Source organism: Peromyscus eremicus, chromosome 5, assembly GCF_949786415.1.
Source record: "Peromyscus eremicus chromosome 5, PerEre_H2_v1, whole genome shotgun sequence".
Classification (NCBI taxonomy): domain Eukaryota; kingdom Metazoa; phylum Chordata; class Mammalia; order Rodentia; family Cricetidae; genus Peromyscus; species Peromyscus eremicus.
This window is the reverse complement of record NC_081420.1, coordinates 22,832,243-22,847,873: the sequence shown is the minus strand read 5'-3', so window position 1 is coordinate 22,847,873 and position 15,631 is coordinate 22,832,243. Positions and strand designations below refer to the sequence as shown.

Below are 15,631 nucleotides of genomic sequence, written 5' to 3'. Positions count from 1 at the left end.
AAGGTCCATCGTCCATGACTTTCAAGCTTGCTAATATCCCACTAGTGACCTAGCATTCTGAATTTCAGTTTTCTCGTCAGGAAAGTGGGGGCTATAATTGCTACTAAGGCCACGTATATTTCCTGGCTCCTGTTCTACCATCAATCAGGCTGTCTTTGAGTTCCCTCCCCCTCCTTACATAATCTAGAATCCAGCTTTCTTAAAGGGCCAGTGCCTTGTTCTGTTCCCAGAGTGTCCTTTAGGACTGTTAACCTCCTGATATTCTTAACTGTTTTTCTGCTTCACATTGTTCACTGGAAGGGAGGTGACAGCTATGTAATAGCTAGGTGGTTGGTGTCAAAAGAACCAGCGTAGAAAAACCCTGAGTGGTCCCTGCTTTAGGAAGAATGATCCTAAAGAATGGTCCTTCATGGAGAATGATCTGGGATGTGGTACTGTAGGGTATCCACAGGTATTAATTATTTTAAAGGGGGCTCTTGATCCCCCACTAACCTTAAAAGTATTTTCTGGGGAAAGAAATGTAACTGAGTTTTTGGGAGCAAAATCCAAGGCCCTAGGAGCCACAGCAGGACCCCAAATGATGATAAAATCAGACAATGAAGAGTGGACGATGGGATTTCTTCAACATAGCCACATAGAAATGGACAGAGGGGTCCAGTGAAATCAGTCTTCAGGGTCCTGATAGGAAATTTAGGTTTATGTAAAGAAAGAAGGGATGCAGCGGACCATGGGTGCGCTAACTCTGCCATCCCAGTCCCCGTGGTCAGGCTAATGCTTTCTGCTCTGCTTCTGTAAGGCGGCCTGAAGAAGTCTTCATCACCATGGCTGTCATCAGTTGAGGACATCATTTGTCTCAGGGTTTTCACTGCTCTGAAAAGACACCATGACCATGGCAGCTCTTACAAAGAAAACATTTAACTGGGGATGGCTTACAGTTTCAGAGGTTCCGTCCATTATCATCATGACAGGGAGCATGGTAGTATGCAGGCAGATATGGAGCTGGCTACGCCTTGACCAGGAGGCAGCAGGAAGTCAACAGACTCACTAGGAGGTATCCTGAGCATAGGAAACCTCAAAGCCCACCCCCACACTGACACACTTCCTCCAACAAGGCCACACCCACTCCAACAAAGCCACACCTCCTAATAGTGCCACTCCCTATGAACTTATGAGGGCCAAATATATTCAAACTACCACATCATTCTGATTCTTGAGAGATGGTTCCTTCTGCTCCAGGGTGCAGCCTTGTCATAGGAGACAGTTGTCCTCATCTGGCATGGAGGTGTCTGTTTCTGCTCTTCAGGGAATCCGAGGTGACTCAGAAGGAACAGTTATGGACCATGACTTACGTCTTTGCCTTTAACCAAAGTAAACGAGACAGCTCTGAGCCATGTGTACGCCTGTGTAAAGAGTCAACAGCAAAAGCAGTTCTAAGTGTCTGTTTCAGAATGGGGATCATTCACTCATTCATGCATGTTTGAAGAATGCATACATGTTCAGTACGATGCCGCACACTCCTGTGAGTGACACTCCACTGGATACTCGCATGTTTAACAGCACAGGTGACATTCACCTATTTGTGTTCATATAGAAATAGAAATATACAGCATGGCAGGCACTTTGGGCTCTACATTGTGTTCAGGAAATTTACTTTTTTTTTCATGATAGGCTGTTGAATTATATTCAAGATTTCTCATTACCAAATACAGAGAAGGAACAGGACCTGGAGACATTTGTGGCGGTCACAGCTGGAGGTTGAGGCAGAGGATACTGCTGGAATCTGGAGAATGGAGGACAGGATTGCCTCTAGACATCCCACATTGTACACACAGGCACTTAGGAGGCATTTCAGCCCTGGGTGTCAACCGTGCCAGGGTTGAGCAATGCACTGTGAAATAACTGTTAGCAGGCATTTGACTGTTTTACTTTGGGTCAAGTATGAGTCACAAGTTTGTAGAAATTCCTGAATTCTATGTCCTTTGATAAATAAGTATCTTTCTCCTGAGTGAGTTCCTTGCAGACTGCTGGGTTACTGTCAATTTTTCCAACAGGCACTGATTACCCTTCCCTAGTTCTCATTGTCTCACATCTTCATTAATACCCCCCCCCCTCTCTCTCTCTCTCTCACACACACACACACACACACATACACACACACACTTTTTTCTACGTGCATGTGTGTGTGGTGTTCAAGCACGTGTATGCATGTTCACACGTGTGTGGGTACCTGTGCAGACCAGCGGTTGACGTTAAAAGTCTTCATCCATCACTCTCTGCTTTAGGTGCTGAGGCGGGGTCCCTCTGAACCTGCAGCTCTAAGAGGCAGCCAGTCTATGAGCCAGTTTACCACTGTGCTTCCTACTCTGGCGTCAAAGACGGGCTGTGGTGCCCACCAGGCTTTTTGATGCTGGTGCTAGAGAACTGAACTCCTGTCCTCACACTAGGGTGGTAAGCACTTTATCCACTGAGTCACATCCTTAGGCTCTGATAAGACAACCTTGAACTTCAGATGCCCCTGCCTCCAATGTCTGAGTGCTAGGATTAGAGGAATGAATGACCAGTGCTTGGTTTATGTGGGGCTAGGGACTGAACCCAGGACTTCCCATGTACTCTGCAAGTGCTCCATCAACTGAGCTCCACACCAGCCAGTTTTGTGTTTTTATTTTTTTTTTAATTCTTTTCTAAGACATCCCTCCTCCCTAATTCAGAAAGACTAGATGTTCCACACAGCAATGTATGTGAAGGTCTCCTTCGCAACGGCTTGTGAAGGCGGATCACACACAAGGGTAGCCACTGCACATGGTAATCAGAGACGCATGGAGGGGGGGATGAGTGGCTTGTAACTAGGGTTTCTCTCATTTCAGTGGCAGCCGTATGTCTGCATGCTCGACTTCTCACATGCTTCTTTGTGTGGTTGGCCTGTCATAGCATGGCTCTGAATCCATGGATTCAACAAACCTCAGATAGGAAATATTCCCTCAAAAAATATTGGCAATTGGGGGTGGTGGTATGTACCTGTAAAGTACTTGGGAGGTAGAGGCAGGAAGAACAGGAGTTCAAGATCAACCTCAGCTATATAGTGAAGCAGGAAGGGTAAGGCTCTTAGCTCTGACCTCTTGGCTTTCTTCTCTGAATCGGCTCTGTGTTTCTTATTTAATAAGACGGTTGGTTACATCTACATAGTGAGTTCAAGGCCAGCCTGGGCTACATGAGACCTTGTCTTGAAAACAATGGCATCTGTATTACACGTGTTCAGACTTTTTTCTTGTCATTGTTCTCTATATAGCAAAGCGTGACAACTCTTTATATATAACATCAATTACATTGCACTAGGTATTTGAAGTCCTCTAGAGGTGGTTTTAAAATATACATAGGGTATATGCAAAATGTTAAGTCTTTTTTCCATAAGTGACATGGGCATCCAAGATTTTGGTATCCTGGTCTGGAGCAGAGGATACCCTAGGACCAACATCTTACATTACTGATACTCTGGGACAGCCACTCCTCCCATTCATTTTCCATGATAAATTTTGCTGTAAGGATCAGGTTACCTATCATTTTAGTTCATGCTAATTTTTTCTACATAGTGCGGTATTTTTTAATCCCCAAACTTTTTTTTCTGATGGCATATTACTCAGTAATAGCAAAGGAAGTCCGATGCGACCATGGAGGAGGTAGGGAATCAAGGAGTTTTGGTCTCTGGTCCATGGGTTCTCAAACTTTGCTCCAGGGATTTGCACGACCATCATTATCTAGGACTGAAATCATCTGACTGCCCTGGTACCTACTGAACTCCTGGGGTGAGAATCCTATCTTGGATTTTAGCACCCCCCACCCCAATCCCAGGCAATGGGGACAAATTTTGGCAAACCACTCTTTGGTTCCATCCTTACCCCACAGCTACAGACACGCCCAATTTGGTAGAACCCTTGTTCTGGCAACATAATTAAGGAGTTGTTACCCTCCCAAGGTTAAACAATTAATCTCTACAAGTGACTGTCAGTTACATCTTGAAATATGATTCAGAGTCAGGAGATGTTACCAAGCTGAGGCTGAGGCAGGAGAACGAATTCAAGACTGGTCAGGGCTTCAGAGTGAGCTCCAGGTCAGCCAACCTGGACTACAAACTGGGACCCTGTCATTCTCTAAGCCCCCAAAGCCAATATCTTATTGTTTCCGATTACTAAAAGCAATCCTGTCACTGCGTGCACCTTAACATGAGTCCATCTGGATGCACTGTAAACTGCATTTTGCAAGTATTTGCTTCAAACCATCTTGCCGCCAGAAAGAGTCTTCGTGATCAACCTTTGCCTCAGCAACATTGGGTGCAGTTCCCTCCAGCTCATGCAGGATGCCATGGACTGGTGACCACCGGGGCCTTCGAAGGGTTGCATGTTAGCTATGCCCGGACCCACACTGAGACAAGAATTTTAAATAATGCTTTGGGCTCTGCAGATCAGACAACAACTTCTTCTGTTGTTAATTAGATAAAAGAAATAGAAAGCAAAATGATTGGCCCCAGGAGGAAGGTTTTCCCTAGAGGACCCCATTGGAAGATGTAGGAGTTGTGGAAGAATTGTTGTTTTGGTGAAAGATGGGCTTTGGAAATGTCATCCTCCTTCACTTTAGTGACGCCATGATCATCACTATTGAAACATACACCAAAAGCATCATTTCTAAACCATCAGCCAACCCAGGATGGAGTTACTTAATTGGTTAGACAGAGTAAATGGGGATGTCTAAGTCCTTTACCTTCTCAGCTTCCTTCAAAGTGAAAACCAAATCCCTACATTTTAAATGAAGAGGGAATCCCTGAGTCATTTTTTACTTGCTTCCATAACAAAGCCAACTGCAGAGCCAAGCATGGCAGCACATGCCTGTACTCCCAGCCCTTGGGAGGCTAACACAGGAGCATCAAGAGTTCTAGGCTGGTCTGGGCAATTCATAAAGGCGCTGCCACAAAATCAAACCAAACCTCAAAGCAAACTACGTAAAAACGTCCTTCCAAAGAGAAGCTCAAGAACGGATTCAAGTTCACCTCATGTTGTTACCTTGATAACTTGACCCTTCGATGCAATGACCTTAAATTTTCAGTCAGTCCTCTCCCAGCCAAGCTTCCTGGGCCCTTTTTGCTATTATTTAACTTGACTAATCTGGTGCTTCTGTATGATCCTGTGCCTTCTCAAGCTCTTCCCCGAGTAAAGAATAATGATTAATTGGGGATGAAAACCAAGTCCCAGAACAATTATGAAAGCGTAATGGAGAGTGCGTCAGTACCGCAGCTCAGCAGAGGAAAGATTCACGAGGAAGCCAGAAATCTTCCACTAGTTGCCCTGGCTTGCCTGGAGGTGTTCCTGCACTTGATCCTTTGTGTACTTCTGGGCAACAGGATTAAGCCCAAAACTGTTTGTTTTGCTTTTGCATAACCTCCCTGTCTTTTCTCCTTTACAGTTGATTGGGTGGGGCAAGTGGCAACTTTCTGAGTACCATGCCCCTCTCCTGCTTTTCTCTGGGTTTTGCAGGGTCAGGTGAACTCTATCTTGTCCCTCCTTTAAGGGAAGGTCAGAGGTGCTGAGTGCCCAAAGGACAGTCCTTCCCTTCACCTTTGATGGCCTTTCATTTCTTTCCTATCTTTTTTTCAGTGCTGGGGTTTGAACCAAGAGCCTCGAGCAGCATGTGTACTACCTGATACCCCTGAGCTGAAGCTCCAGCCACAGTTAAAAAATTTTAAAACTGCATTTCACTATGCTCTCATTTTTCCTCTCTCTTTTTGAAAAGTATTTGTTTTTATTTCTATTTTGAGATAGGGTCTCACTAAGTTGCCCAGCCTGGCCTTGAACTTGCCATTCTCCCCGCTTTAATCTCTAAAGTGCTGGGATAACAAGACTATGGGAGTTTCCAAGTCTTCTGTTGCTTCACATAAATAATACTCTCTGTATTTTGGAGGTGTGTTCTATATATCTTAATAACTGTGTGTGTGTGTGTGTGTGTGTGTGTGTGTGTGTGTGTGTGTTTTCCTTGGTGTACCAGGTATTGAACCCAGGGCCTTACGGGTACTAAACAGGTGCTTTACCACTGAGCTACACACTCAGCCCTCGAAAAGAATAGTGTTCACCACACAATAGTGTTCTTCTGTCTGCAGCACAAAGAATATCTTTAAGATGGCCCCAGGGAAGGAAAGACATGTCTAGCCTGATTAATTGACTAGTTCAGGAGTAATTGCTTCCAAAGTGAGGACCAGGGGCATGGTTGCTAAGCCTATGAGTATCGGCTTTGTTCTTGACTGTAGGAAAAGGCAGGTAGGGAAGGCTGAGGCATCCCATCTCAATAGCAAAAAGCTCACAGCGTCCATTCGGGATAAGCAGGCTGGACTGCAGCCTGTTCAGAAGGAGAAGTGACAGGCAACAGGCATCCTCTAATACAGTAACCAGTTTTGTAAAATGTTCTCCTATAAGGACTTTTAATCCAGGAAATTGGTCCAAGAGCAGGCACAAGAGGAACAATAGCTATATTTTTGAATGTGTAAACAGCATCATCGGCATGGCACCGGATTAAGTTCATTTATGGTAATTCTTATTTTAGTCGGTATCTGTACTTCTTTTTTTTTTTTTTTTTTTTGGTTTTTCGAGACAGGGTTTCTCTGTGTAGCTTTGCGCCTTTCCTGGGACTCACTTGGTAGTCCAGGCTGGCCTCGAACTCACAGAGATCCGCCTGGCTCTGCCTCCCGAGTGCTGGGATTAAAGGCGTGCGCCACCACCGCCCGGCGGTATCTGTACTTCTTAATACAGTAATGTCATTAATGTTTATCCCCTCAGTCTGTGTAAATCTGAACCTCTATGTTATTGGCCGGTTGGAAAGGGTAATGTAAACAGATTCAGTTACCCTAATTAAGTTATGTATCTGTATACCGAGTGCTTTGTCAGGCTGCAACAATTTCAGTATTCATTCTAAGCCACAAGGCTTTGCCAAAATGAAATTACTGATGCCAAAATTACCCTCTGTTGTTTAGACACAGCAGACGTAATAACCTAATATTTAACAGTGTTATTTTTGGAAAAAGGATGAGGCCAGAGAGTGAACTGTCCTTTGCACCTCACCGCAGAAGACCCTGGAAAGGAAGGGAGCTGCTTGATGAAATGGCTGCGTTTTCTTTCATGGCTGAACTAAAGACCCAGGGGAGGGCTCCTCAGAACATTTGTTTGAGGCAGGTGCAGAAAGAGTTTAGTAAGCGGGAAAGAAAAATAATCCGTAAGCAGAAAAACAAAACATGTAAATAGTAAAAGCGGGAAGAGTGAAACTCCAGCTGAGGACAGGACTTGCCATTGGGCTGGAGTCTGGGTGCTTTGAATCTCAAGTTCCTACTTGTAGGAAGGGCTCCACATGGTGTTCCAGTCTATCCACAGAGACCTTCCAGGGGCAGAACGAGCCCTGAAGAGCACTCTGTCTTCACAGGACAGAACAAAAGCTCATTTTCCACTGGAAGTCAATGAAAACTCTACCTTGTGAAATGCAGACAAATGTAAAGGAAAATGGAAAGGCAATCAGCAGCCAAGAGGATGCTTAAGATTGCATATAAAGGAGGTCATGGAAAGCTGGGTGTGGGTGAGAGCCAGCACTTGGGAAGTAGAGTCAGGACCATCAGGAGTTCAGAGCTAGCCTCTGCTACATAGTGAGTTCCAGGCCAACCTGGATTGCTGGAGACCCTGTTTTCACTTTGTTTTTTTAATGTAAAGTCATAGAAAAAATGGAAGAATAGATAGAGATGGTTAAACCCTCAACCCTGTTTAGATGCTGATGGGAACGTCGTTTCTGACCAGGATTCAAGCTCCTTTCTGCGAAGCCTTCAGGTCTCATCTGAATTAGAGGGTATAGCTCACTACCTGCTCATTAGACCCCAACATTCTGTAACACCAGAGGAGATGCCTGAGTAAGAGGAGAGGGGTTCGTGTCAAAGTCACTCCCCCCACCTCTGCCGTGTCAGATCCCCTAGGACCGGAACTCCTCCCCCTGGGAACTCTTGTTTTGGAAACTGGTGGGGTGGGGCCAGAAAACATTACAATGGAGCTGGGATGGAGGAGGTGTGCTTTTATTTCAGAGTGTGTCATTTGAGCCGGGTCTCCTGAAACTGCAGCTAACAGAACGGAGGCTGTGTTAGATCCCCTGGGTTGTTAAGCTGGCACACCCCGGAGAGTAGGCGACAGAGCAGGCGAGAGAGACAGTAGAGGAGGGCAGGAAGCCGCACGCCTAGCCCGGCTCATCCCTTCAACTTTGGCTTTTGCTGTGGTGATTGTAACAGGAGGGCGAAGAGCTAGGAGAAACCCCTGAGGGAAAAGAACGAAAGGCGAGGTGAGAAACCCAACTGGAAAAGAAGTACCAGCGGGAGTGAAAACAGCCCGCAGATGCAAACCGGGAGGCCAAAGGAAGAGGAGGAAAAGGCTGGGCTCCGGCAACCTGCTGCTGGGATTTAGACAAAGGAGGTTTTTAGAGAGGCGGGATCAGATTCTAATATCGGCTTGAGGAGAGAGCCCGCAGCTGGGCTGGGGAAGATGAAACGGCCGGAATTCACAGTGACTGGAGCATGTAACACCACAGCCAGAGCTCCCAGGAAGAAGTAAGTCTGGGAAGGGATTTGCAGAGCTTGATGGGCGCTGACATCTCGCCCCTCTGTAAGGCATGCCTCCGTCCATGCATTACCCCTTCATAGTCTCTGTGACTACCGTCATCGTTTTTATTGTGCTCTACGTGTTAAGTTTTGGGGGAGATCAAAGCTACCAGAAGCTGAACATCTCAGACTCTGTGATGCTGACTCAGGTGTGCACATCCTTTATCAACGGGAAAACCTCTTTCCTGTGGAGAAACAAACTGATGATCCATGAGAAGCCTTCTTGCACAGAATATGTGACCCAAAGCCACTATATCACAGCCCCTTTATCTCAGGAAGAGGTCGAATTTCCTTTGGCATATGTCATGGTCATCCATCATAATTTTGACACCTTTGCAAGGCTCTTCAGGGCTATCTTTATGCCTCAAAATGTCTACTGTGTTCATGTGGACGAAAAGGCAACAGCTGAATTCAAAGGTGCGGTGGAACAGTTAGTGAGCTGTTTCCCCAATGCCTTTATGGCTTCTAAGATGGAACCTGTGGTCTATGGTGGGATCTCCCGGCTCCAGGCTGACTTGAACTGCATCAAAGATCTGTCCACTTCTGAGGTCCCCTGGAAATATGCCATCAACACCTGTGGGCAGGACTTTCCCCTGAAAACCAACAAGGAAATAGTTCAGTACCTGAAAGGGCTTAAGGGGAAGAATCTCACTCCAGGGGTGCTGCCTCCAGCTCACGCAATCGGAAGGACCAAGTATGTTCACCGGGAACACCTGAGCAAAGAGCTTTCCTATGTCATTAGAACCACCACACTGAAGCCTCCACCTCCTCACAACCTCACCATTTACTTTGGCTCTGCCTATGTCGCTCTATCGAGAGAGTTTGCCAACTTCGTTCTGCATGACCCCCGGGCAGTTGATTTGCTCCATTGGTCCAAAGACACTTTCAGTCCTGATGAGCACTTCTGGGTGACGCTCAATAGGATTCCAGGTATGTGAGAGTCCATGTTACATGCAAAGGAATGCCTACAGGTCTCCTTATGCATGGGCGCGGCATTTCAGGGTTCAACCCACCTTGGATAGAAAATATTCATTTAAAAACAATGTGCCTGTGGTGAGTATATATAAACTTTCTTGTTAGGATTCCTTAAACAATGCAATTTAACAATTATCACATGGCATTTCCACCAAGTTAGGAGTCACAAGTCATGAGGAGAACATATCAATATACAGGAGGATGTGTGTGCATAGTCATATGAAAATGTTGCACCATTTGATATAAAGGACTTAGATCCACAGGTTTTCATCACCCAATGGGGCCCTGGAACCTGTAGACTACAGTGTAGAGTCCTCACCCTGGTCTCTTATGAGTGCTCATAATGCTCTTTGTGGGATCATTCCCAAGCACTGCTGTCCCGTGTGCCGCTGGCCGCTTACATCTGTCGTCGTCCTCTCTTAGTACCGTGTTTAGTTCGTACCAGAAGTTCTCTTCTCCACAGATTTATCCGACTTCCTCTTAGTCCAAGATCTTTCCCTGAGCCACCCTTCTGCCCACCTCTAGAACCACCCAGCTTCCTTCTCACCTGCCAGACCACAACTCTGGCCAACTGCCTACCCCTTCCCCACCCACAGCCCTGGGCCGGCGCACTGCACGGTTTTCCCTGCAAAGAGTCACTGTGTGTAACGATCTTTTATACCAATCTGCATGGATTTGTTGCTGATCTTTTCTGTGCGAGCTCCGTGAAGTTGAGGTCATTTTCTTCTCAATGACTGCTCTATCTCCAGTGGTTAGTCCACATAGCAAACGTTCGGTAGGTTTGTGTTAGATGAAAGGGTGTGAACAAGCAAGTGATGAGTGAACAAGTGGCAGAAGTGCATCTCAGCAAGGTGCAGAATGCCGAGAGATACTTGGATTTGTGCAAATATTACACTGTGAGCACATACTGCTCTTCCAGAGGACCAGAGTTCAGTTAGTTCCTGGCACCCATGTAGGCCGTCACAACCACCATCTGCTACTCCAGTTCCAGAGATCTGACACTGGCCTCCACAGCTGCCTGCACTCACGTGCAGGTACTTGCACAATAGACATACTTATGTACAGATAATTTAAGAAATACATTTTATATATTAAAAAAACTTATATTTTACTTCATAGAAATAATGCAATTCCAAGACAAAGCCCCTTCTTTCTATCAAAAGAGTTTTTACCTTTAATAATTGACTAGACCAATTATTTTTATTACAGTTTTATTTATTTTGTGTGTGCAGGGGCAGAGTATGTCATGGCACAGATGTGGATGCCAGAGTGTCCTATTCTATCCCAAGAAACCAAGTTTGGTCACTTGTCCTCAAGAAGCCAGCAAACACAGTCACATTAACAGTAAAAAGCAAAAAGAGATTTATCCGCTGTGGCCACAGTGGGAAGAGGGGATGCAGGGCATCACTGGATCTCTAACTTCTTAGGGTATATACTGTGACCCCAAGTACGATAATGAGAACAGCTTTGAGGAGTTGATTTCTTCCTTCCGCCATTTGGGTTCTGGGGATCAACTTTAGTCCGTCTTGGCAGCAGATGCCTTAATCTGCTGAGCCATCTCGCTAGCCCTGAATCATGTTCCTTAAAACATATAGAAAATGTGATAGCATTTCTTTGGAAGGCAGCAGCGTGCTTTGGACTCAGTGGAAAAGACAAATGGATTGCTAATGAACTAGACAGCACTATTACAGTGAGAGAAAAGCAATCATTGTTCTGCCATTGGGGAAATGCCAAGCTGGGAAGGCTGCTAAGTGCTCTGGGGCAGCAAGCAGGGCTTGCTGGGTAATAAACATACTCATGTTCTGGAAAATACCAGCGAGTTTGGTCTCTGAATCCCAGTGTGGCTGGCAGAGGCACTTAGCTTAGGTTCAGTACGCTCTACCGTCTTTTCACCCTGAATCTGTTGTTTCTATTATTGGCATATAATTTGGGGACATTAAGCACTTAGAAGCTGATTTTCATATTTAAATATTTATTCCTTTTCTATTTCCAGGATTCTCTTAAAATTCATGAGAGTTGGAGACTAACCATTTGCACATTGGGTATGGTACTGAGTGAGAGAAGGTCATTATGTAACTCTGCCAAAGTATGGCTTGTCACTTCTTTTAAAACAGAAAAAGACATGGCCAGGTGTGGTGGTGCATGCCTGTACTCTTAGCACTCAGGAAAGGACCAGCAGTATGTGAGTTCAAAGACAGCCAGCTTAGACATCAGGGCCCTGCCTTAGAAACGAGGGAGGAAGGCAGACATGAGATTGGGTTTTGGTTTTTGTTAAATATCTCTGATTATTTCAGCAAGGGGTGGCTGATCCATTTTTAGTTTGATCCATGCCAAACTTAAAAAGAAAAATTCAAGGACAGAAGAACCTCCTTTCTCCCTCAGCCTCCTTCCTCTTTCCTGCCAGTCAATAGACAAGATGAGAGATAAAGAATGACCAGTCTTGCCAGGATGGTGACATCTATCTGCTATCCTAGTGTGGGGATGCTGGAGCAGGAGGCTCCGTTGAACCCAGAAATTTGAGACTACTCTGGGCATCATAACAAGACTCCATCTTTAAAATAGAATAACCAGTTTAGTCCAGGAGAGAAAACCTTTTTGTCTGGAGGTCTGTAGTGTGGCATACTAGCTTCTCCCTTCTTGTAGCAACAGTATAACCTCGAGTAAAGTGTGGACATTCAGCCATCTCCAGTTACAAAATGAGAGGGTCAGGCAGAAAGAGCCCACTTGTTCCTACATGTGCCATTCTTTGCAGAAGACACAGTGCCCAGAACCTGATACACAGCACCTGGAGTAGTACGGGTGGGTGGCAGTGCTTGGAGCCTCGGAGTCATTCTGCCTGTTAGCTTCATTGACAGTGCTCCATTTGCTGCAGGAGCTGAGGGAGAGCAATCAGCTGAGCGACTCCCTGTGGAGGAGGCAGGGAGTGTGTGTGTGTGTGTGTGTGTGTGTGTGTGTGTGTGTGTGCGCGCGCGCGTGCGTGCGTGCGCGCGCACAGCCCTTGCCAGTGGGCTCACTCTGCATGAGACACGCTTCAGGATAATAGGACACTTCCTGGAGTTCTGCCTTCTTCCTTTCTTGGACAGTTGGGGCCATCCTGGTTTAGAGGGAAAGGAAATCCTGTTTGTTAGGTGGGGCCTTCCCAAATTACAAGTGAATTCAAGCACACACCATTAAAAGCACTCTCCAATCTTCAAATCAATGTAAAAAAAAAAAAAAATCTAACCATGTGCTTGGCTAACGCTGGCATTTGACCGTGGGGCCATCTTTGTGATTTAAAATTTGGGGTGTGTCTGACTCTCTACTCCCAGGTGTTTTTTAATCACATTCACTCAGTGTTCGGCATTGTCGGCTTTTAAAGGGAGAGGCTCTCCAGTGCCCACACTTTATGTGCATGCACAGTGTTATTTTTTTCCTTCAGAGGCATCACTCAAAGTGTAAGTGTGTTAGGAAGACGCTGCCCAAATGTATCAGTACCCCAGAACATTCCCAAGAGAAATATGACTGAGAGCTTGATTGCATCCGATATGGTGTCAGAAAGCCAAGTATGAATCATTTAAGAGGCTGAGAGGAGAGGCAGCCATGTGCCACATGACATCACACAGCGCTTGCTTACTTTTTCCTTGAGTTGTCTTTCTATGGAGAAAATGGCATGTTTCTTAGTTTTTATCACTACAGTAGAAATGTGTCGGGGTGGGGATGTAGCTTAGTGATGAGGCATTTTTCTAGCACATGCAATGCCCTGGGTTCCAACCCTAGCACAGAAGAAACAAAAGAAAAAGTCAAAACAAGACAAAGCAAAAAGTATGGCCCAGTTAGCCATACTCTGTGAACTCACCCTCTTAAAAATTTGAGGAACTTGGCCGGGCGGTGGTGGCGCACGCCTTTAATCCCAGCACTTGGGAGGCAGAGCCAGGTGGATCTCTGTGAGTTCGAGGCCAGCCTGGGCTACCAAGTGAGTTCCAGGAAAAGGCGCAAAGCTGCACAGAGAAACCCTGTCTCGAAAAACCAAAAAAAAAAAAAAAAAAAAAAAAAAAAAAATTTGAGGAACTTGGGTTCATATAAAAAAAAATGAACCAATGGAAAAATATGTAGGTTAATTCCTGTACAACACAGCTATGAGAAGGAAAAAAAACCCACAAGTACCAGATTAACCTCTCTAAAGACAATGAGAGCATCCCAGTGTGGTGATGTGCTCTTTCCAACACTCTAGAAAAACATCAAGAAAATGGTCTAAGGCAGGAAAGAACAGCATGAGTCAGAATGAGAAAAACTAAGAATGGGTAAAACTGAAATGCTGCTTGAAGGTAAGAGAGCTGCAAGGGTAGCTTGGTGGTGGGACCCTTGCCTGGCAGCAAGACCTTGAGATGAAGATGAAGGGGGGGGTTAGGAAGAAGCGGGGACAGGAGGAGAGGGATGGAAAGAGGGACAGGAGAGGAGGGGAAGAGGGACAGGAGAGGGAGGGTGATGGGAAGGAGGAGCAGAAGAGGAAAGGAGGAGAAGAGGAAAAGTATAGGGAGGAGGCGGGGGCTGGGAAGGAGTGGGTGGAGGAGAAGGAGGAGAAAGGGGGGGGAAGATTGTGAGGAGTAAGGGAAAGAGAGGAAGAAAAGATAAGGTGCCCAGGAAGATCACCAAGAGGGCCAGGGCCCCCCTCCCCGGTCTCAGGCCTTCAGAAAGCCAGGGAGCATGCCCACCATTCTGAGGTGGCTCTTGAGCACATTGGGTAGCTGACCCTCTCCCTCTGGACAGCAGTTTTCAGAAGAGGCCGAGTGGGACCCCAGGTTTCTCTGACACTAGGCACCAGCAGGTGCTGAGGCCTCAACTGCCTTGGCATCGAGCACTTGCTCCGTTCTCACTGGCACAGGCCACCTCGAAGAACGGCTCCTCCTCCTCCTCCTCCTCCTCCTCCTCCTCCTCCTCCTCCTCCTCCTCCTCCTCTTCCTCCTCCTCCTTCTTCCCTAGCTCTTCGTGTTCTGTCTTATTTTCGTTTCTCTGCCCAAGACAGACCTCTAGAAGCCATGTACCTCTATATGGCCATGTAGCACTGTATGATCCTGTCGTGTATTGCATTGTGTTGTATTTGGGGGAGGAGCTGGGAACAAAGTCAGGCAGGCCTCATGGTGGATGCTACAAGAGATCTCTCCCATTGAGCCCCCATCCCCCAAGCCCTCCTGAAGATTTCTGGTTCAAGTCTTGTGAAATGGATCCCCATCTATGGAAGTGTTGGCTGGTCTAGTTTTTTCGAAGCCTGCTGGGATAGCTAAGTTGCCTTTTCTCCCTTCAGGGCAGGCCAGATTCTAAGGAAAAGGTGAAGTTACTTTGCCTTCTGGCCTTCTACCCTCCCCCTCCCCCCAACAGCCTTGTTTGTTCTGAGGAGTCTTTGCTCATGAGCAATCTGACCTTTCTCGGCCATGATTGTTTCCCAACAGTGTTTTTCATTTGCTTCCCCCCCACATCCCACACCCCCCACCATTTGTATACGTACATTTTCAGTTCTTCTTTGTTGGATAAAATGATCTCCACCTTAGAAGAGACCACATGATCCCACTTCCTCCTCATATTTTAAATTCTAAAAATAACGTATTTCCTACTTTGATTTATTTTCCCATTTTAACTGTGACACATTCTTTGGGAGAGTGTGTTAACATTTTAGGATGCGAGTGTCAGGAACTCAGCTCAAAGTAGCTTAAACAAATTCCAGAGCTTACTCATGAAGCCACATCCCAGGGATCTGGCCTCCAAATCAAGAGGGATCAAGGGTGAAACAAAGTGTACAGTATCTTTCTTACAAAGTCCTCTATCCATAGGGGACCCGCCATCTCTATTTGCCCAAATCTGAGGGATAGGGGTGAGGGGGCAGGGCCTGGGACTTTAGCCTGGGAACCAGACATGTCTTTGGGCAACAGGGATGAGTTGGTCTCCCTGTCTCTGACTTGTTCTGGCTTAGCTTCTCTTGGGCAGATTTTCTCCACAGTGTCAGAGAGGCCAGAAATAGTT

The 15,631-nt window shown here is 46.1% G+C and overlaps 1 protein-coding gene across 1 annotated transcript; it reads left to right on the top strand.

Moving 5' to 3' along the window:
- Nucleotides 1-8,077: 8,077 nt before the first annotated feature.
- Gcnt2 (glucosaminyl (N-acetyl) transferase 2 (I blood group)) lies at nucleotides 8,078-9,600 on the top strand. The gene has a single exon (XM_059262631.1). The coding sequence runs from the start codon at nucleotides 8,674-8,676 to the stop codon at nucleotides 9,598-9,600; it is 927 nt and encodes a 308-aa protein (XP_059118614.1). The 5' UTR covers nucleotides 8,078-8,673.
- The last annotated feature ends 6,031 nt before the right edge of the window (nucleotides 9,601-15,631 follow it).